The 21952-nt window shown below is 44.7% G+C and overlaps 1 protein-coding gene across 1 annotated transcript; it reads right to left on the reverse strand.

Annotated features, from left to right (window-relative positions):
* Positions 1 to 1268: 1268 nt before the first annotated feature.
* Positions 1269 to 20582, reverse strand: BCL7C (BAF chromatin remodeling complex subunit BCL7C). Its single transcript, XM_081971541.1, has 6 exons — positions 19947 to 20582; positions 16143 to 16221; positions 15960 to 16056; positions 12867 to 13028; positions 6858 to 6943; positions 1269 to 4194 (listed from the first exon to the last, which is right to left on the reverse strand). Exons 1-6 carry the CDS (start codon positions 20036 to 20038, stop codon positions 4042 to 4044), a joined length of 669 nt encoding a protein of 222 aa, XP_081827667.1. The 5' UTR covers positions 20039 to 20582; the 3' UTR covers positions 1269 to 4041.
* Positions 20583 to 21952: the final 1370 nt, after the last annotated feature.

Consider the following 21952-nt stretch of genomic DNA (forward strand, 5'->3'; position numbering starts at 1 on the left):
AAGGCCTTTACTGGCCTAACGAGGCTCCCTTCGCTTAGTAGGCCTACTGCGTGAGGGAGCCCTAAGCCTAAGGTTGGGTGAAGGATGATCCTGGGAACACAGGCCGAACCTGTTTCCTGTGAGATTGGGTTGCAGCAGTGAAGTGGGGGTGTGCAATCCGCTTAGGCTGTGGCGTGTCTAATCAAAGGCCTCTACTGGCGTAATCAGGCTCCCTTTGTTTTGTAGTTGTACTGTGTGAGGGAGGCCTAAACCTTGAGGGCCCACTGTGTGAAGGAGCAGTCAATCAAATGCCTCTGTACGGGCCTAATCAGATTCCCTTCATAGGCCTAGTGTGTGAGGGAGGCCTAGTTCTTAAAGGCCCACTGTGTGAGGGAGCACGCTCAATCAAAGGCCTCTTACTGGCCTAATCAGGCTCCCTTTGCTTCGTAGGCCTACTGTGTGAGGGAAGCCTAGGCCTGAGCTTGGGTGAAGGATGATCCTGGGAACACAGGCCGAACTTTTTTCCTGTGAGATTGGGCTGCCGTGGTGACGTGGGGGTATGCGATCCGCATAGGCTGTGGCGTGTCTAATCAAAGGCCTCTGTACTGGCATAATCAGGCTCCCTTTGTTTCGTAGTCGTACTGAGGGAGCGAGGCCTAGGCCTTAAAGGCCCACTGTGTGAGGGAGCACACTTAATCAAAGGCCTCTGCACTGGCCTAATCAGGCTCCCTTTGCTTTGTAAGCCTACTGCATGAGGGAAGCTTAAGCCTGAGTTGGGGTGAAGGATGATGTTGGAAACACAGGCCAAAGCTGTTTCCTGCGAGATCGGGCTACCCCAGTGAGGTGGGGGCGAGAGATCTGCTTAGGCCATGGCACGCTCAATCAAAGGCCTAATCAGGCTCCCTTCCTCCTCCCATGACATCATGAACAAGTACCCCTCTACGATGCCATACTCGCTCTCCTTAAAGGCCCAGGCTTTCCAGAGTTATGCTGGTGTGTACACACACACACACACACACACAAAACAAGGTGTGTTAGGGGCGTCTTATCCCCACAGTATTTTTCTCCAGAGGGGTAAGTCATCTGTGTACCAAGTTTAGTTGGAATTGTTGCGGCGTTCCAGAGTTAGAGGATAATAAATTGCTTTTAAATGATCTTCCAACTTGGTTACTTATTGGAAAAGGTAAACTGAAGCAGAACCTAGAGTTAGATTTGGCCATTACCCTCTAGCTATCCCTAAAGGTCCAAAAATGGAGCTTTATAACTGAGCTCACCCAGGGCCTGTGAAATATGGCCTATCCATTCCAGAATTTGAGAAATGAGAGGTCATTTAAAAATCAGTCTTGACAAAATATGTTCCATGCATGCAAAAAAATGTTGGTTTTAAGAAACACCCACTTTTTCTTTTAAGACAAAAAAAAAATCACTACAGATTTCTGAATGAGGAATAAGAGTTTATAAGCTGTGAAAATTACAATGTAAAATTAAACGCTTATAAAACCAAAGATATAAAAATGCTAGCATGTTGTTGCTAAATCAAATAATACTACACTTTCACTAGCTACTACTGCCTTAACCTTTTATGAATGAATATCTTCATTCATGATGTGTGAATGATTTCACACATGAAAAACCTCAATTGAGAACTCAGGTGCATTTTAGAAATTATGCAACTATACCCTAAGGGCCAAATTGAATGGATACAATGGCATCTCTTCCTTCAGGCAAATCCACAATTGGTGAATGATTGCCTAATGCCACATACATTTGCACACAAGTGTATCTCGTCTATATGGATTGTCAGTGTGGATTGTCACAATTTCTGGATTATAGTGTTTCAAACATACTTGGAGAAAATATATATACTTGAAATTTGGCCAATCTTAAGAAGAGAAAGCCCAAAAGACAAAAATGCATTCACATCATGAATTCTAATGAATTCTGTATGTTTAATAAGCAATCTACAAAGTTCTTTTTCCTTTCTAAAATGTTAGAAAGCATTACTATTTTTATTCTCTAGTTGCAACTCTGCATCACTAGTATCTGTGAGGGCTGTATGACGTCACACATGTCATGGTGCTTTACTGGCAGTGCTCGATTTAAGACTATGCAGGTAGTCCTTGACTTAACTCCACAATTGAACCCAACTTTTCTGTTGCTAAGCAAAACAGCTGTTAAGTAAATTTTGCCCCATTTTATGACATTTCTTCCCACAGCTATTAAGTGAATCACTGCAGGTTAAATTAGCAACAGGGTTGTTAAATTAACCAGGCTGCCCCATTGACTTTGCTTATCAGAAGATAGCAAAAAGTGATCACATGACTCCAGGAAACAGCATTGTCATAAATATAAGCCAGTTGTCAAGCATCTGAATTTTGATCATGTGACCATGGAGATGTTGCAACAGTCATAAGTGTGAAAAACAGTCACCGTTCAGTGCCATTGTGATTTTGAATGGTCACTAAATGAATAGTTGTAAATCAAGGACTACTTATACTAGAGTGTGAAACTTCTGTCATAAGTCAAGGACTATCTGGATGCAAATGATTTGAATGATACAGTTGGTGCAAATGACATAATTACAGCATAACACTATAAACGTGGCTCTTAAACATGCCTCAGCCCTACATGTTCATTTGGCTGGAATCATCCCTTAGGAGAAACCATAAGCAAACTTGATTTTGCCTGTTATTATCCAACAAACTATAGCTTTGCACATTTCCCCTGGGATCCTTCAACTCCTGAGCAAAGGCTAATTGTTGGTCTTCCTTGTTTGCCTTTCTGTACCAAATTAGTCTTTGCAGTGGGCATAAATGGGGCATCTTTGAGGTGGCAATTGAATCAAAGCAGGAAACCTTATAAATGGGTTAGTGTTTTTTTACATTCTACAAAACTCCTGGCTTTTCTAACTACCCCAACCCCAAGTTTTCAGCAACAGAAATAACTATAGGGGGAAATTTCTCCTCAGAATATAACGCCCGGTGCCCCAGATGCATAGAATCCAGAAGCGTTCGTAGAGAGGTCAAGACAATCAAGATGGTTGCCTTGAACCCACATGACGGCAGCCTTGCACTTTTTTTTTTAACATGCCTCTATAAAAGGTCTTTAGAGCAGGGTGGGCAGCTATGGCCCCTTTATGGCCTGTAGACTTCAACTCCCAGAATTCCTGCATGCCTGGCTCGGGAATTCTGGGAGTTAAAGTCCACGGGTCATAAAGGGGCCATAGTTGTCCATTCCTGCTTTAGAGCAAATGTTAATCATTTCAATGGAGGCTTAATTCCAGGACTCATTTGAGCCTTCACATCAAAGTTCAATCTGTTTTCTTTGCTGGCAAAACAGCATTGGATTTGTCATCTGCAAACAGAGAATATAGAATAATAGGGTTGGAAGGGATCTTGGAGATCATCTCGTCCAACCCCCTGCTCAAGCAGGAGATCCTATATCAGCCAAATGGCTGTCCATAACAGAATCATATCTTATATGCCTTTTCCAGTTTGTTTGTTTTTAAAGCTTCCTGAACCCTAAACTTTAGCATTATTAAATAATTAAATTGTGCAACTTGCTCTTTTTCCAAAATATGTATTTGTATGCTGCAAAATTTGGATTTGGAATGGATATAAAATTCTAGCCTTGCTTTTAAACTACAGGCTACTCTTTCATGCTGAAAAAACTAGGCTAGAAGGTAGAATCTAGGAAGCTTTTGACCTTCCTAATGTGTGCTTTAAAACAGACCTTTACTTTTACTCTCTCGTATTCCCAATATATAAATCACATTTCTGCATAAGTAAGGTAAACAGCTTTTTCTCATTTCTGCAAGTCTACATTATTTCTTTTGGTTCTAGCCCTCCCCTCCCACAACCATGTTTCATTTCCATGCATGCATAAAACATGAATGCTTCATGTAAACAGTGTTGTCACAAGGGGGCAGCAGTAAGTACGATAGCAATCACATGTTGCAGACAGGAGGTTTGAATGCACCATATTTAGCTAACATTGTGTCATGTTCTCCCACATAGATCCATCTATCAGAAGAAATGGGAAGGACAGGCCTGAAACTTGAGGTTAAACCTCAGAGGATGGGGTAGGCTGCAAAGCTTGTTCCTCTGTACGGGTCCGCTTCGGGGAGGGGCCTTCTAACAAGAAAGATTCCTCCACTTCTGATGTTCGTTTTTCCACATCTGTGGTGGGTTCCAAGCAAGTTGCTTTGTCCGTAGCCTGGAAGACAAGCAAGGTAAAGTAAAAGTAAAGATTCCCCTCGCACATGCATGCTAGTCGTTCCCTACTCTAGGGGGTGGTGCTCATCTCCGTTTCAAAGCCAAAGAGCCAGCGCTGTCCAAAGACGTCTCCGTGGTCATGTGGCTGACATGGCTAAACACCTATTTTTCTACTTGCATTTTTACGTGCTTTCAAACTGCTAAGTTCGTAGAAGCTGGGACAAATAATGGGAGCTCACTCCATTATGCGTCGCTAGGTATTCAAACTGCTGAACTGCCGACATTTTTGATTGACAAGCTCAGCGTCTTAGCCACTGAGCCACCTTGTCCCAAACAATCCAGCAATTCTGAGACGTTCAGCTCTCATTTCGGCACTTTTGAAATGCCAAACCAGCTCTGGCTATTTCCCACTTTCAGTATAGTTAAAGAATAGACATCTCCCTCCCTCCTTGTCACGGGTCACATTGTCCAATTAGGTGTTCTGGCGTCTCCTTGGTAACCCCTTCCAGTCTCTGGCCAGCACCCGTTGGGATGACCTTGGTTCCCACGAGATAGTAAGTTGTTGATGTCTGGTCCGACATTCCAAAGCTCCCTCCTCTCCCAAAAAATGCATCAAGCTGAGAAACAGAGAAAATGGCTCCAACAAGCGCAATCTGTTTCAAAGTTGACACCTCTTATCTCAGATTTTCCAGCCTAAACATGTCTCTCAGATAAAGGGAAAAACCACAACATTGTGCTCAAAATCTGATTCCACATTTGTGCATCTCAAATATTCAGAAATTCTGCTTTGGAAATTCTGTGGGAAAGGATTCTCTTCTTTTATTTTTACAGGAAAACAAGATAAAACCGGAATATGCAATTCTGGGCCATGGGAGTACAGGTAGTCTTCAACTTATAACAATTTGTTTAGTGACCATTCACTAAAAGCCATGGTGGCGCAGTGGTGAGCAGGCAGTACTGCAAGGCTAACTCACTGCTCACTCCAGGAGTTCGATCCTGACCGGCTCAAGGTTGACTCAGTCTGCCATCCTTCCAAGGTCAGTGAAAGTGAAATGAGGAGCCTGATTGTTGAGGACAATATGCTGACTCTGAAAATCGCTTAGAGAGGGCTGTAAAGCGGTATATAAGTCTAAGCACTATTGCTATTCAAAGTTACAACAGCGTTGAAAAAAGTGACGTATGACTGTTTTTCACACTTGTAGCTTCCCCATGGACATGTGATCAAAATTCTAATGCTTGGCAACCTGCATGCATTTATGATGGTTGCAGTGTCCCAGAGTCATTTGATCCTCTGTTGTGACCTTCACACAAGCAAAGTCACTGGGGAAGCCAAATTCACTTCACAACCATGTTGCTAACTTAACAACTGTAGTGATTCGCTTAACAACCGTGGCGAGAAAAATCATAAAATGGGGAAAACTCACTTGTTTAGCAACAGAAAAGTTGGTCTCAATTGTGTCATAAACATAAGCATGTTGTATAGAATTCAAGAGGGCATTAAAATTTGTAACATTTTTATTATCCTGATCATTTTTAATTTTTTTAAAAGTTTTTAATTATTAAAATTTTAGGATACAAAAGAAAGCAAGAAAATGGCTAAGGCAGAACAAAGAATACTGTATTTGAAAGACACCTGATCAGAAATGAAGATAGGTGATATACAGTCAGTTCTGACCGGTTCTGGTGAACCTGTAGCGGAAATTTTGAGTAGTTCCGAGAACTGGCAAATACCACCTCAGGCTGGGCCTGCCCCCATCTATTCACTGTCTTCCTAGTCCCAGTTGAACGGAGAACGGAGCTGGAAAGCAGATTAGTGGGTTGGGGATGGAATGGAGATTTTGTAGTATCCTTCCCCTGCCATATCCACTAAGCCATGCCCACCAAGTCACAGCATGCCCACCAAGCCACGCTCATAGAACCAGTAGTAAAAACTTTGAATCCCACCATTGGATGAAGATCAATACTTTATTGTAGCCGAGAGATGGTTTTGCTTCAGTTACCTGCAGGATCGCGTCCTGCCCCATACATCCCTACGACCAATTCGCTCGCACAGAGAGGGACTTCTCCAGGTGCCGTCCACCAAACAGTGTCGGGGGGCGGCGCCTAGGAGCAGAGCCTTCTCTGTGGCGGGCCCAGCCCTGTGGAATGACCTCCCCCCTGATATCAGGATTACCTCTGATCTCCGCTCCTTCCGTGTAAAGCTCAAGACCCACCTCTTCCAATTAGCTGGCCTGGCTCAACCATAGTTTTATCCTATTGCTCCTGACGGGTTTTTTAAATTTTTGTAATTTTAACTGAGGGTGTTTTAAATAGCTATTTTAATTTTATTCTTATATATATTTTATGAGTGTTACCTCCTCCAGGTACATGTATGTGTATGTGTTTATTTGTATTTGTATATATATTGTATATATATGTATATTGTATGTGTTTTATTGTACGCCGCCCCGAGTCCTTTTGGAGAGGGTGCGGCTAACAAATTTCATTTCATTTCATTGTGAGTAGAAATTTCTGATGGCATTTTGTTCATAATAATTTCACCATTTTCACACATTAAAAAAAGGCTGAGGCTTTGATAGCATGGTGATGGCCATCTTGAAGTTTTTTACTTCCTGCCCCCTCCCCCAGAATTCTCAGGTTTTTTTCCACAATCAGCACAATTACCTGGAAATCAGACGCCGTGAGATCTGGTTCTTCTTTGCTAAGCTTGGGAGGGTCGTCGGTTCCCTCAAGAAGGGGCACTCCAGAATCTGTACGCAGAAAAGGAATCAATCAAAAACAGGCAAATCCTGGAAGATTTTCTGGAAAATATAGCCTTTCTTTCCCCTGTCCTCCATCATCTTACGAACATCCATCCTCAAAATTTACTTTTTGTAGACTTGGGGGAAGAGATTTATGCTAAGGTTCAAAACTTAAAATTTAGCTAATCAGTAGAAAAGTTGGATAGGATAACACAGCAAGAAAGAAAGTGTTGTGGACTGCCAATGGCCAATGAAGCTGGCAGCAGATTCGACACTGAGAAGATTGAGGAGGAACACGGGCCAGTCCTGGAGTCTGGGGAAGGCTCTGATGAGGGCTCTGCATTGGAGGCAGAGATGAGAGATGGGGCCAGGGCCGTCTGACAGTTATCAGCTGCCTTTGGAGTCGGACCAGAGGTGGGTTGTTCCCGGTTCGGCCTGGATCGAGCAAACCGGTAGTAGCGGCGGCGGGAAGCTCCACCCACCTGTCCAGATGTTTCTGCGCATGCACAGAAGTGTCGCGCACATGCAGGGAATCATGCCCGAACCAGTGGTAAAAAAATTGGCAACCCACCGCTGAGTCGGACATCAGTGAGGCAGAAGAACAACTGTAGCCTGTTCCCAGTGTGTGCAGGTGCAGAGCTGCCAGGGGAAGAGAACAGCTAAGGAACAAGGGTCGACTCGGGAGTAAAGCCACAGGTGGACAGTGAAGGGCCCCTCCCATAGGGAATAAAGAGAAGCAAAAAGGAACTGGAGTTTGCAGGAGACAATTTGTTCAATTCATTAGGATGAAGATCTGTTCCTGATTCTTGCCAAGTATTGTCTGCTACAGAGTGCTGTTGGGAAGATATCGGCCTGGCAGCTCTCCAAGCCTGATAAAAGTCTGTAGTTGCAAAATCCCTTGAAAGACTTTTGGCCGGGACTTTGCTGGAGAGGAATTCCCTTCAAACTAATTAAAAGGGGTTTTATCAGGACAAGGAGTCGGCTTCGTGCTTTTGGGAAGCCTAGGTCAGAACAGAGAAGCTTAAATATAGCTGTGGGACAATATAGAATTTTATCAGAGCATAATTGCAGTTCTCGCTAAGTGTTTAAAATGGCAGGGAAGAACTTCTGGAGGAAGGGAGAATGAGTTACAGGTTGTCGACTTACAACTATTCGCTTAGTGGCTATTCCAGGAAGTAACAATGGCACTGAAAAAAGTGACTTAAGACTACTGCTCGCACTTTACGGTATCTGTGTAGCCACATGATCAAAACTCAGGTATTTGGCAACCAGCTTGTATTCACAAGGGTTTCAGGTTACATGATCATCATTTGTGACCTTCCCAACTGGCCTCTGACAAGCGCAGTCATTAAGGAAAGCTAGATTCACTTAACAACCACAACAAACATGGTCGTAAAATTGAGCATGCCTCACTGAACAATTTTGATGGGAGTTTCAGGCTCAATTACGGTTATATTGTCAATGAATACCAATACACAAAACATTGTTCTGACCTAGGCTTCCCCAAAAAGCACAAGGCAGAGTCCTGGTCCCGACAAAACCCCTTTTATTAAACAGATGTGAATTCCTCTCATTCACATTCAGCAAGGCCTGGCAAATAGTCTTTCAAAGTAATATTTATGACTACAGACCTTATCTATCTTGGAAAGCTGCCATGTAAATATTTATCAAATGAGGTGCTGTGCAAGGAAAGACTTGGCACAGAGTCTCTGAGGTTCACGGACAGATCTTCACACTGCTGAAACGAATCTAACGACTGACGGACCGAATTATTTCCTGCAAATGCCCACTCCCCTTTCGCTCCTCTTTTATTTCCTATGGGAGGGGCCAATCACCTTCCACCTGTGACTTTACTCCCAAGTTGATTTCTGAGTCGTTCTTTTCTTCTGGCAGCTCTGCGCATGCACACACTGGGAACAGGCTCCAGCTGTTCCTCTGCCTCACTGATGTCTAGCTTTGTAGGCACCTGATCACTGCAAGACAGCCTCGGCCCTGTCTCTGCCTCCGATACACAGCCCTTGGCTGAGCCTTCCCCAGCCTCCAGGACTGGCCCATGTCCCTCTCCAACCATCTCACTGTCCGACTCTGCTGCCAGCTTTGCTGTTCACCGGCAGGCCACAACTCCTATTTCTCAAAGCATCATGCCAGTTTACCACGTGCAGAAGGTTTTCTAGGCCTTCTGCATATAGAACTCCAGAGATAGGCAAACAAAGGGCACAAATTTTAGAAGCAAATAATCCTTTTTACTTAAAGATAAAGACAGCAATGGAAAATTAGCCAGAGGCTTAGCCCAGATGAAGATCAGAGTTTTAAAAATGGAGAAATGGATTGTGAAAAGCTCAGAATTTGCTGAAATGGCAAAGATAATTACTGGGTCAGAGGAGGAGAAAAAAAAATTCAAAGACTTTTTTTAAAGGCTGGAAACCATATAGGGATTTTTCTGTTGAAAGGAGGAAAAAAAATAATATGGTGATTTATGGCTTTGAAGCTGGAAAAAATGTGGATTTAAGTATGGGACTGAAGGGATTTGTATAGCATCCAAGAAGGAGGAGGGGTGATAAGATTGTAAGATTGTCTATTGAAAAGAAGGTTGGGGGTTATTCCATTTCATACCTTTCTTTTCTTTTCTTTTTTCTTTTAATTATGCACTTTTAAAAATGGTTTTTCTCTCTCTTTAGATCAGTGTTGGGTTGCAGGTGGTACACCCGGTACGAGCGTACCGGAGCCTGCCTGGAGCACCAGGCACCATTCCGGTATGGTGGTCCGGAGGGCCCGCCTGAGCTCCTTACCTGTGCTTTAAGCCTTTGGCACTTCCGCGCAGGTGCATGGCACGTACGGCGCCTGCACGATGCTCCGCCAAGCAGCTGGAGTATCTTGGAGGCTTGTGGAAGCATCGCAAGCAAGTATGACGTATGCACGCGCCACGCACGTCCATGTGGGTGACGCGGGGCTGTTTCAACCCTACCAGTTGGAACGGAATCCGGAACCCACCACTGCTTTAGATATTTTTACATTAGGTCTGAGGTGGGATTCACTTACCTTCCCTACTGGTTCACAAATGTGAGTGCGCTTGTGTACTGCCTCATCTGTGCATGCGCAGTGCTCACGCATTACAGTGGAGCAGGTGGGCGGAGCCTCCAACAGCCACCGCTACCGGTTCGCATGAACCGGAGAGAACCGGCTGAATACCACCTCTGCTGTAGGTACAATTCTCAATACAAATAAAATTATTTTTAAAAAAGACCAGGGATCCAATAAAAAGGGGGCAAAAGTAAAACACGGTGGAACGCAGAGTTCGAAGCACAGCAAGGAAAACAGCTGAGCTGAGGTTTGAAAAGTTGCTTTTGAGGGGGAATACCCCAAATTCAATGGGATTGGAGTCTATTCTCCTGCTAGCCTCGTTTGGAAAAGCAAAGGCATTCAGCCTGGTGACCAAATATAGGTTAATCCGCTTTATCGTGTTCTCCGTAGCTACCTATGGTTGTGAAAGTTGGGCCTTAAAAAAGCAAGAAAGGAAGGAAATCAGCTTATGTGAGCTATGGTGCTGGAGGAGGCTCTTGCATATTCCTTGGGCAGCAAAGGTGACTAATAAGCAAATATTGGAGCGTATAACACACCAGACATGTCAATGGAAGGCCAAATCATGAAACTGACCTCACTTACTTTGCCCACATCATACTGGGGAATTCCCTTGAGAAAGAAATTACGTTTGGAAGAGTTAAGGGTAAAAGGAAACCATGCCATCAAGCAGTGTTGGGTTCCAGATCCTGGTGCAACTGGTATGGTGTAACGGGGCCGGGCGTCCACCACATGCACATCACGCGCACAGCACACACATGCGTATTTACTGCCCGTGATGCTCCAGCTGCTCAGAGGAGCATTACGCAGGCACCGTATGCTCCGTGCACGTAAGCCCCAATTGGCTCAAATACAGATAAGGAGGGCAGGCAAGCTGGTGGGTCCTCCAGAGCACCGTACCAGAAAGGTACCTGGTGCTCCCAGCAGGCACCGGTACGCCTATACAGGGGCATACTGGTCGTATCCCACCACTGCTGTCAAGGAACATGGTGGCTGGATTACTATCAAGGCTAAACACCAGGAAAAGCCTAGAAAACTCAAAGAAGTAGTATAAGATTGGAAGACATGGAGAGACCTGACCCACAGAATTATGAAGAGTTGAACATGATTGAAGAGATAATAACCTCATCTATCCTCCAGAGCTCAGCCTTATGGATCCTCAAAGTATGATTCTGCTTGAGGCGGGATGGCTGCTATCAGTGGGTGCAGGCAGGGAGTCCTGGGGAGGCTTGCTGGGTCAGCCAGGATGGATCACTAGCTTCAATCTTGGTCAAATCACGAGGATTACAGGTAGTCCTTGACTTACAACAGTTCATTGAGGGATCTTTCAAAGTTGCAAGAGCACTGAAAAAAGTGACTTATGACCGTTTTTCATAGTTAACGACCATTGCAGCATCCCCACAATTTGGATTCTTGGCAACTGGTTCATATTTATGACCTTTGCTGTGTCCCAAGGTCATGCGATCCCCTTTTGGGACCTTCTGACAAGCAAGGTCAATGGGGAAGCCAGATTCACTCACCAAACAGGTTACGCACTTGTCTACTGCAGTGATTCACTTAACAACTGAGGCAAGAAAAGTCGTAAAATGGGGCAAAACTCACTTAACAAATGTCTCATTTAACAACAGAAATGTTGGGCACAATTGTGGTCGTAAGTCGAGAACTACCGGTGTTGTCCCTAGATGCTCCCAGCTCTATAGTTGCCTTGCAAGGTAGACCATACAAGAAGAGTATTAGCTCTAACTTTATTGTAAGATTACTGTCATGGTTCCGACTAACGAATCCAAGCAAATCAGAACTCTGATGCTAGAGACTTCCTCAAATAACTTCTCTATTGGATACATCATATCGGCATAATCTAGTGCAAAACCAACCCAAAATATTTCCCGTGGTTTCAGTATAATTAAAATAAGAAATAAGTCCCTCCCCAACAGTCTCAGGTAATATTGGCCAATTAGTGGGCTCTCCAGGCACTCCTCCTCAGCTCTATCCATCACTTGTAGAGATGACCTTGGTTCTCAAGAGAAAGATCTGTGTTTTGTCTAGCAAAGTATTTAATCCTCCTTCCTCCTCGCCCTCCCAACTGTATGGCAACAGGGGAATAGAAAAATGGCTTCTGCCAGGTTTGATTTGAAGTTGACAGTTATATTAACAGAATCTTGCAAGTCTGAAAGTATGCTTCTCTCCCCTTGCCTTTACAATGAAAGTAACTAGGGAGGTCCCTTCTGAGACATTTTCCGCAGATCCATTTATTCTGCAGACTCAGCTGCCTGAAATCTAACTTTTGCATGGCTCTTTCTCCTGTCTCCCAAAGCTATTAGACTTTACCTCAGAGTTTGAGATGTGGACTTCAACTCTCAAAATTCCCCAGCCTGGAGAATTCTGGGAATTGAAGTCAAACAAATCTTCAAACTGCAAAGGCTGAGTAATCCTCCTCCTCCTCCTCTCCCTCCCATTCTTCTCTACCACCACCACCTCCTCCTCCCCTCCCTTCCATTTCTCTCCTCCTCCTCTCCCTCCCATTCCCCTCCTCCCCTCCTCCTCCTCTCCCTCCTATTTCCCTCCTCTCCCTCCCATTCCTCTTCTCCTCCCCCCTCCCATTCCCCTCCTCCCCTTCTCCCTCCCATTCGTCTCCTCCTCCTCCTCTCCCTCCCATTCCCCTCCTCTCCCTCCCATTCCTCTCCTCCTCCTCTCCCTCCCATTCCCCTCCTCCTTTTCTCCCTCCCATTCCTCACCTTCTCACCCTCCTCTCCCTCCCATTCCCCTCTTCTTCCAATAAGTCCAGCAAGGCCATAACACAAGGCAACATGGGCTGTTGCTTAATGCCACAAGATCTATCCCCAGATGAACCTACCTCCCTCTTGCCCCAACAGAGGGGGCTGCAAGTCTTCTGTCTTCAGCTCTCCTAAGAGGGTGGGAGTCACTGTCTGACTTCGATCCGGGGTAGGGGTGGGGCTGGTGTCACCTCCTTTCTGCAGGGACGTCTCCGAAAGAGAACTCTGGCTGCTGTTCTCATCTGGTGGAAAACAGAGACAGGGCCATGAAAAACTCTGTCTGGAAATTAGGAATGTTTTTTTTTTATATCACTGCATGGAGACTCCAGGTCCAGAGGCAGTGTACATTGGATGTCTTATGAGGGCCTGAGTATCCACTGATGGAACCAAGAGGTGGAATGAAAAAGGGTGAAACTCTATTCCAAGCAGCAATGAGCAGGTGAGGCAAACTGTAATTTAAGGTAAAGGTTCCCCTTGCACATATGTGCTTGTCGTTCCCAACTCTAGGAGGCAGTGCTCATCTCCGTTTCAAAGCCAAAGAGCCAGCGCTATCCAAAGACGTCTCCGTGGTCATATGGCCAGCATGACTAAACACCAAAGGTGCACGAAACGCCGTTACCTTCCCACCAAAAGTAGTTCCTATTTTTCTATCTGAATTTTTACATGCTTTTGAACTGCTAGGTTGGTAGAAGCTGGGACAAGTAATGGGAACTCACTCCATTACGCAGCGCTAGGGATTCGAACTGCCAAACTGCCGACCTTTCTGATCAACAAGCTCAGAGTCTTACCCACTGAGCCACCGCATCCCTTCAAAAACTTTCGTTTAGCGGCATTCAAAAATACAAAGGCTTCATAGAACCATAAAGCAGGAATGTACAGGTAGTCCTTGACTTACAGCCAAAAGTCTGTTGCTAAGGAATACGGTTGCTAAGTGAGTTGTGCCCAATTTTGCTACAATTTTTTTTTGTCAACATTGGCAAGCAAATCACTGTGTTGTTAAGTGAATCACGATATTGTTAATGTCAGACCTACCCCAGTTTACTCTCTCAGGAAAGAAAAACTTGTGACTTCATTTATTTGAAGCATAGGAATTTTTACTGAAAGAAACTGATTGCACCAAAGTCAGGCAGAATCAGGTGTTTCTGTGCAAAATAAATAAAACGATCTTTTCCAACTCCCAATCCTTCCCCCTCATGACCAGTCCCCTGGTCAGCCAATGTGATGCTGATGTGATGTTTTGAGAAACTCTGTGGTGTGAAACTGATAACATTCCATTCTCAGGGTAAACGGCCTTGAAGATTCTGGTATAAGCCGGTTCGGCGATCTAGTCTGCTTCTGTTATCACCGCCCCGTCCCCATTTCCCACCATTAGATACACAGTTGTGGGTTGCCCCAAATGCCTCCCCCACTCCCTTTCCCTTTGAGGGCGGGAATCCAGCAAGGCGCCAGGCCGAAGATAAGGACAGTTAAGCAAATCTGGCCATTGACTTGACTTGTCGGAAGCCAGCTGGCAAGGTCACAAATGACGATCAGATGACCCCAGGACAGTGCAACCATTGTAAATATCGTATTTTTCGGAGTATAAAATGCATCCTTTTCCCCTCTAAAAGAGTGTAGAAATGTTGGTGCATCTTATACAGCAAATACAGCCATTTTTGGCCTCCTGAAGCCCCGCCCCGCATCCCATTTTTGCGAAAAATGGGCAAAAACCCTCCGTTTTTTGCAAAGATTGAAGTGTTTTTCGCAAAAACGGAATTGTTTTTCCCTTCCTCCAACCCCCAGGAGCACTCTGCGGGCTTCAGCAGGGCTAGGGGAAGGGGAAAATGCTCCTGTTTGGCGAAAAATGGCCCCTTTTCCACCGATTTTTCACAAAAACCCATTTTTTGCCTTTCCCCAGCCTTGCTGAAGCCTGCGGAGGGCTTCTGGGGGCCAGGGAGGACAAAAACTTTTTTTTCTTACTTACCTCTTCGAAATCTTGGTGCGTCTTATACACCAGTGCATCTTATAGTCCATAAAACAAAGTACATGCCACTTGCCAAATACCTGAATTGATCACGTGACCATGGGGATCTTGCCAATCATCAAAAGTACACATTCTAAATTACATTTTTTGTGCCATTGTAACTTTAAATGGTCACTAAACACTGACTATATCCCTGATAGCGAACCTATAGCACGCATGCCATAGGTGGCACATGGAGCCCTCTCTGCAGGCACATGAGTCGTTGCCCCGGTTCAGCTCCGCTATGCATGAGAGCGCACACCTCCTACCAGCAAGCTGATTTTGGGGTCTCTGCCACGCATGTGTGGGAGGTGGGGCACATGCAGGAGATGCATGTGCATGCGTGGGGAGGTGGCGGAGTTGTGCATGCATGCGCGGGGGAAGCACGGCAGTGGGCATGCTCCCCTCGTGTCCCATTTTTGGTCCAAGGAGGCTTCAGGGAGGTCTGTTAGGCCCCAAATACAGCATGGGGGGATCATGGGTGCACGCACAAGGGGGAAGGACGCACAAAGGGTGTCGCACATACATTGCATTATGGGTGTCTGTCGCTCATCCGTCCATGTGTGCATGCATGCTTTTGGCATGGGACGACAAAAAGTTAGCCATCACTGATCTATATCATAGTCGAGTTGAAAGCCACACCTCCTAAAGGTGTGGTTGAGAAACACTGTGCTGCAGCCATCTCTTAATATTGTAGAGTACCCAACCTCTGGTCCATGGACTGACACTGGTCCACAGCATGCTTTTCAAAGTTACAATGACCCTGAAAAAGTGACTTACGATTGTTTTCCCCACTTACTCCATTGCAGCATTCCCATAGTCACGTGATCAAAATTCAGACGCTCGGCAACTGTTCATATTTACGACAGTTGCAGGGTCCTGAGGTCATGTGAGGATCCTTTTTTGCGCTCCTCTGACGAGCAAATTTGGGGAAAGCCAGATTAACTATTGTATTGCTAACTTAACGACTGCAGTGATCCACTTAACTGTGGCAAGAAAGGTCATAAAGTGGGTCAAAACTCACTTAACAATTGTCTCGCTTAGCAACACAAATTTTGGGCTCTGTTTGTGGTCGGAAGCCAAGGTCTGTATCCTGTGTATTAGGAAAGGCCTGGGATGCCAAATTTGACAAGGCCCTTGTCAAAATGTTCTTTCCTGCCCCAAAATCTACCGTTCAGGTCCAACATGAGCAGAGCAGGGTTGCTTCGAGAAAACCTTCTCTCTTTGGTGGGCTGCTGCTCTTTGCTACCTCCCAGACGCCTTTTCTCCTGCAACAGAAGAGAAGGAAACAAAATAAAACTATAAGTGCTAAAGGCCAAAGTGCTCATGAGAAACCAGCCAGTCTCTTTCTCACCTCGTCCCGAGGGTCCATAATAGGTACCCATTTGTAGATCCGCAAAGAGGTGTCTCCCACCGTCACCCAACGCTTTTCCCTAGAAAGAGAAAAATGGTAGGATAAAATGAGACAGTTTGCATGGATTCTCCACTTGCGACCTTTGGACAGTGGTGGGATCCTGCCGGTTTAACAACCAGTTCCTCTGTGTGCATGCGCAGTTTTAACAAAACTTACCTTCTACCTTGCTTCTGGGGAGTAACACAGTGGAGGCGTGACAACCCGCTCTGCTGCACGAATCAGCTGAGAGGATGTAGGCAAGTAAAGTGCAGGGGTGGCTGGGCGCCCCCCCCCCGATTGTCGGAGCAAACCGGTTCGGTCCCAGCTACCAGTTTGCCCGAACCAGTCCAAACCAACTGAATCCCACCCCTGCCTTTGGAGGCGTTGGATTTAAAAAGTAAAATCTTTTCTGAACTGAGTTTTTTAAAAAGGTAAAGTTTTCCCCTGTCCAGTTGTTTCTGATTGTGGAGAGGGGGTGGGGGCTCGTTTCTGTTTCCAGTGAAAGGAGCCAGAGTTGTCCTAAGACACTCCCATGGTCAAGTAGCCAGCGTGACTATGCACTGAGGTACACCGAACACTATTACTTTCCCAACAAAGTGGTACCTATTTATCTGCTCACATTTGCATGGTTTCGAGCGGCGGCAAGAATGGAGCTCATCCCATCACGCAGTGCTTGGGTCTTGAACTGCCAACCTTCTGGTCAACAAACCTAGAATCTTAACTGCTAGTTGCTGATAACTTTGTGAATGCAATCATGTAGTACTCTCAGAATGAAGTCATTCTCCCACTTTTGTCTTCTTTCAGAAAATCCCCCACCCCTCAATTTTCCAGACTAGCTAAGACTCCTGTGATTTTCTAGTGGAGTCCTAGAAAATACCCCTTACAGACTCTTAAGAATGGGGTGAGTCAATAATAGACAGTCTAAGGTTAAAGCTATCGGGATTTGAAGATGTAACAAGGGAATCAGGTAGTGCATTACAGGCATTGACCACTCTGTTGCTGAAGTCATATTTTCTGCAATCAAGTTTACATTGAGTTTGTATCTGTTGCGTGCTCTTATATTATTGCAGTTGAAGCTGAAGTAATCATTGACCGGTAGGATCTTGTAGAAGATAATTTTGTGTACTATGCTTAAGTCCGACCATAGCCAGGGTAGTTCTAGGTTGTCCAAGCCCAAAGTTTCAAGCCTGGTGGTGTAGAGTTTTCTGTTGCGAGCAGAGGAGTGCAGTACTCTTCTCGTGAAATACCTCTGCACCAGCTCAATTGTATTAATGCCCAGTGTACAGTGCGGATTCCAGACAGATGACCTGTATTCAATAATTGGTCTGGCAAAGGTTTTGTATGCCCTAGTTAGCAATACAATATTACCGGAGGAGAACCTTCGTAAGATTAGGTTAACAACTCTTAATGCATTTTTGGCAATGCTGTTACAGTGAGCTCTAGCGCTTAAATCGTTTGATATGAGTACTCCAAGATCCTTGACAGAGTGAGGGTTGTCTACGCAGCCGTATCTGCCTAGCTTGTATTTGGTGTTCTGATTTTTTTATACTAATATTTAGGACAAAGCATTTGTTGGTTGAGATTTGGAGTAGCCACTGTTTTGACTATTCAGACACAAAGTCAAGGTCGCTTTGAAGGGCAGTAGCGTTGTCGGTGGTATTGTATATTTTTACGTCATCAGCGAAGAGGACGCAGTTGCTCATAAGATGATCTCAAAGGTAATTTATGTAGAGCATAAAGAGTGAGGGCCCTAGAACGCTGCCCTGGGGAACACTGCTATTAACTGGTGCAGGGTTTGTTAGGGCGCACCCTATTTTGACTATTCGTTGTCAAACGCAAGAACGCAGCAATCATACAGAGTATTGCAATTTCTTTGGGGTGTTTTAAAATATTATCCTAATGTTATGTAACTTCCCCAACAGCATACAATCCTCTTCCATCTATCTTGATTTTCCAATGTTTTTCTGACAATCCAAGGATAGTGTGGGAAGATACCTTTCCAGGGAGAAGATGAACCTGATCAACACACTGTATCAATGTTTTTAAACCTTGGCAACTTGAAATGTGGACTTCCACTCTCAGAATTCCCCAGCCAGTCTACTGGGGACTGAAGGCTAAAACATGAAGACTGGTTGCAGGAACTGAATATGTCCAGTTTAATGAAGTGGAGGACTAAGGGTAACAGGATAGCAGTGTTCCAATACCTAAAGGTAAAGATTCCCCTTGCACATATGTGCTAGTGGTTCCCAACTCTAGGGGGCGGTGCTCATCTCCGTTTCAAAGCCAAAGAGCCAGCACTATCCAAAGATGTCTCTGTGGTCATGTGGCTGGCATGACTAAACGCTGAAGGAGCATGGAACGCTGTTACCTTCCCACCAAAGTGGTCCCTATTTTTCTACTTGCATTTTTCACGTGCTTTTGAACTGCTATGTTGGCAGAAGCTGAGACAAGTAATGGGAGTTCACTCCGTTACGCGGTGCTAGGGATTCGAACCGCCAAACTGCTGACCTTTCTGATCAACAAGCTCAGCGTCTTAGCCACTGAGCCACTGCATCCAATATCTAAGGGGCTGCCAGAAAGAAGAGAGGGTTAACCTATTCTCCAAAGCACTTGAGGGCAGGATAAGAAGCAATGGATGGAAATTAATCCAGGAGAGATGCAATCTAGAACTAAGGAGAAATTTCCAGACAGTGAGAACAATTGATCAGTGGGATGACTTGCCTCCAGAAGTTGTGAGTGCTCCATCATTGGAGATTTTTAAGGAGAGATTGAACAGCCATTTGTCTGAAATGGTATAGAATCTCTTGCTTGAGCAGGGTGTTGGATTAGAAGACCTCAAAGGTCCCTTCCAATTCTTATTCTGGAAGTTGAAATTCACATCTTCAAGCTACCAAGGTTGAAAACACGGCAGTATATCAACACCACTTCATGGCCCGTCCTCTTAGTCCTTTAGCTTTCTTTCCTCTCTCTTGCCTTCCTGGCAAATTGTATGGTCTTCATAGGTCATGCGAAATCATGACAAAGCTGAAGATTGCATTAACCAGAAAGCAGAAACAAACAATTTTGATAATTTCAGATTCAATAGAAACAGAAAGCAGCCAGTCGATATTCTTCCATATCCGGAAAAGCTGCTGGCTTTCAAACCATTAGGTGGCTGCAGCTAACGCCTCTCGCGTGACAATTTGATGAGGAAAGGGGAAGCATCACGCAAGACAAAATTACCCAAAATATGACATCAGGCACTCGGATCAGCTGCTCGGGTGGAGAATGGAGAAGGAGGAACCATTTCTAGAGATCCCTTCCAGGACACAGCAACATTTAACCAGTCATCTGGGGTGCAACCATCGTACCCCACCTTCCTGGGCAGATAGCACTGAGATCAAAGCCATAAAAAAACATCTTGCTGTCCAAATTGCTTTTAGCACACCTTCCAAACCATCTAGATTAGTGTTTTACAATCTTGGCAGGTGGACTTCATCTGGGAATTGAAGTCCACCTGTCTTAAAGTTGCCATGATTGAGAAACACTGATCTAGAAGAACAGCTGCTGTGCAGATGTGGTGGAAAGACCCATAATCAGCACCCCAAACCAGCAGTCACTTCCCCCCCAAAACAGGCCTTCGTGGTACCCTCCAAATGTTTTGAGATCACCCACCCTGTGTCATCCTGGGACCTTCCTAAAGACAGTCAGAACTGCACGGGGGCAACCTGTTGCTTTCAAACCATAGTCCACCCCTGGTTACCCCCGTCCCCAAATTGTTCTCACCATCTCCGGACATGCTCAATAGCAGCCATCACTTTCTTGATGTCATCTTTTGCCCGGCTCCTCGTCTCGGCTCGAATGGCACGTCCTGACATGAGATCAGAAGTTTGGAGAGTCGGAAAGCTGCGATGGATGGAGAGGGCAGACGATCGGGAGCTTTCTCTTTGGGCTGCTAGTTCTGAGTTGTGCTCTTTTGTTCTCCTTATCCCATTTCTCCCCCTCTTTCTTTCTTTGATCGGTTTCTCTGCACCCCCTATCTTCTTTTGCTCACAGAGATGATTGGATGCTGGAAAGATTCTGAATGCACATCCCTTTGCTATTAATCCATCATATTTTGCCTGCCGCCTGTCTCTGTCGTGCCATTCATCAATCTTCTTTCATCAGTTTATTTCAGTTGTTGTTTTTCCCTCTGCCCTTGTTTTCTAGTGTTTCCTCTTTTTTCCCCTTCTCTCTATCTCTATCTTTCTTATCTCAGCCTTCATCTACTTCTTCCCTCTGTTGGGTCTCCACCATTCTTCGTCTCTCTCTCTGTGTGCGTTCGGCTTCTTTGGCTGTTCTCCTTTTGCCCAAATAAAAGGAAGAGGAAAAAGGAGGGGTAAAAAAAAACAGAAAAAAAGCAGTTCGCCAACGGAAGAACTATAATATAGTTCTTTCAGGTTGCTTTTTTTTAAAAAAAAATAGATATTTCAAACTTCGTGAGCGCCCTCTAGTGACTGGGAGAGCTGGAAAGTGTACAGTAGGAACACAAAGTTGCATCTTTTCGAGAAATGGCCTGTTATCCTGAGAAATGGTGGGAAGTTGGCAAAACAGGAGAACAATCAGTGTAAAACAAATTTTAAAAATCAACAGAAGGAGATTATTTTACATTATCATCTTCCTTGAGGATCCAAAGAGGTGACATATTTGAGCTGCATGCTTTATGGGAAAATTCACTGGGGGTAAAATAATTATGTTTACTAGAACAGAATGATCAATTAGCAATACAGCAAAATTGTTCAGTGTTTTTAACATCCAAGAGTGGGGATCTTCTTTGGGTAAATCTACATTATTGTTTTAAAATCAAAATGATAAAATAATTGCTTATTATACATATCTAGCCTAGTCTCCTGATTATAAAATTAATTTTTAGAAAAACAAGAAAGAAGAAAATAAGAAGGAAGGATAACCAGGGCAAGTTTGCCCATAACTTGAAAGATGGTCTGAAGTTTATCTGATGCAAGATGAAGTGTTCATACCATTTGGTAAGGCCACACTTGGAATACTGCATTCAGTTTTGGTCGCCACGATGTAAAAAAGATTTTTAGACTCTAGAAAAAGTGCAGAGAAGAGCAACAAAAATGATTACGCGACTGAGGCCAAAACATATGAAGAACGGTTGCAGGGACTTGGCAGGGCAAGTCTACTAAACAGAAGCAGAGTTCCAATATCTCAGGGGCTGCCACAAAGAAGAGGGAATCAAGCTATTCTTCAAAGCACCTGAGTGTAGAACAAGAAACAATGGGTGGAAACTAATCAAGAAGAGAAGCAACTTAGAACTGAGGAGAATTTTCCTGACAGAACAATTAATCAGTGGAACAACTTGCCTCCAGAAGTTGTGAATATTCCAACACTGGAAGTCTTTAAGAAGATGTTGGATAACTGTTCTGACGCCCCCTCTTCATACACCAAACAAGCCGAGACAAAGATACTGCACGATGATTTATTTACACACAGACTAGACCTCAGCAACAATCCTGCACAGACGAGACCTTGGCAGCAATCCAGCACAGACGAGATCTTGGCAGCAACCTAGCACAGACTAGACCTTGACAGCAATCCAGCACAGACTAGACCTTGGTAGCAATTCAGCCTGCCAAGATAAGACAAGGCCTGATAGCTTCTCCAGCTCTGATAAATAAGTTGATTCCTGCAAACAGTTTGTGCAAAGTCATTTCTTTTTATACAGTTTTGAGAGGAGCCTAATTGCAACCACCTGGGTCCAATTATCTCCTGTAACTGCGTAGCTGTTC

Source organism: Natrix helvetica (genome assembly GCF_964273705.1).
Source record: "Natrix helvetica genome assembly, chromosome: Z".
In the NCBI taxonomy this organism is placed as follows: domain Eukaryota; kingdom Metazoa; phylum Chordata; class Lepidosauria; order Squamata; family Natricidae; genus Natrix; species Natrix helvetica.

What these genes read in the sequence shown, in the direction of transcription:
- BCL7C (XM_081971541.1), bottom strand. Translation starts at nt 20,038, where the DNA reads ATGTCAGGACGTGCCATTCGAGCCGAGACGAGGAGCCGGGCAAAAGAT. An exon ending in TTATGGACCCTCGGGACGAG is followed by an intron (nt 16,057 to 16,142) that starts GTGAGAAAGAGA and finishes CTTCTGTTGCAG; the next exon opens with GAGAAAAGGCGTCTGGGAGG. An exon ending in TCTGTTGGGGCAAGAGGGAG is followed by an intron (nt 6,944 to 12,866) that starts GTAGGTTCATCT and finishes TTCTGCGTACAG; the next exon opens with ATTCTGGAGTGCCCCTTCTT.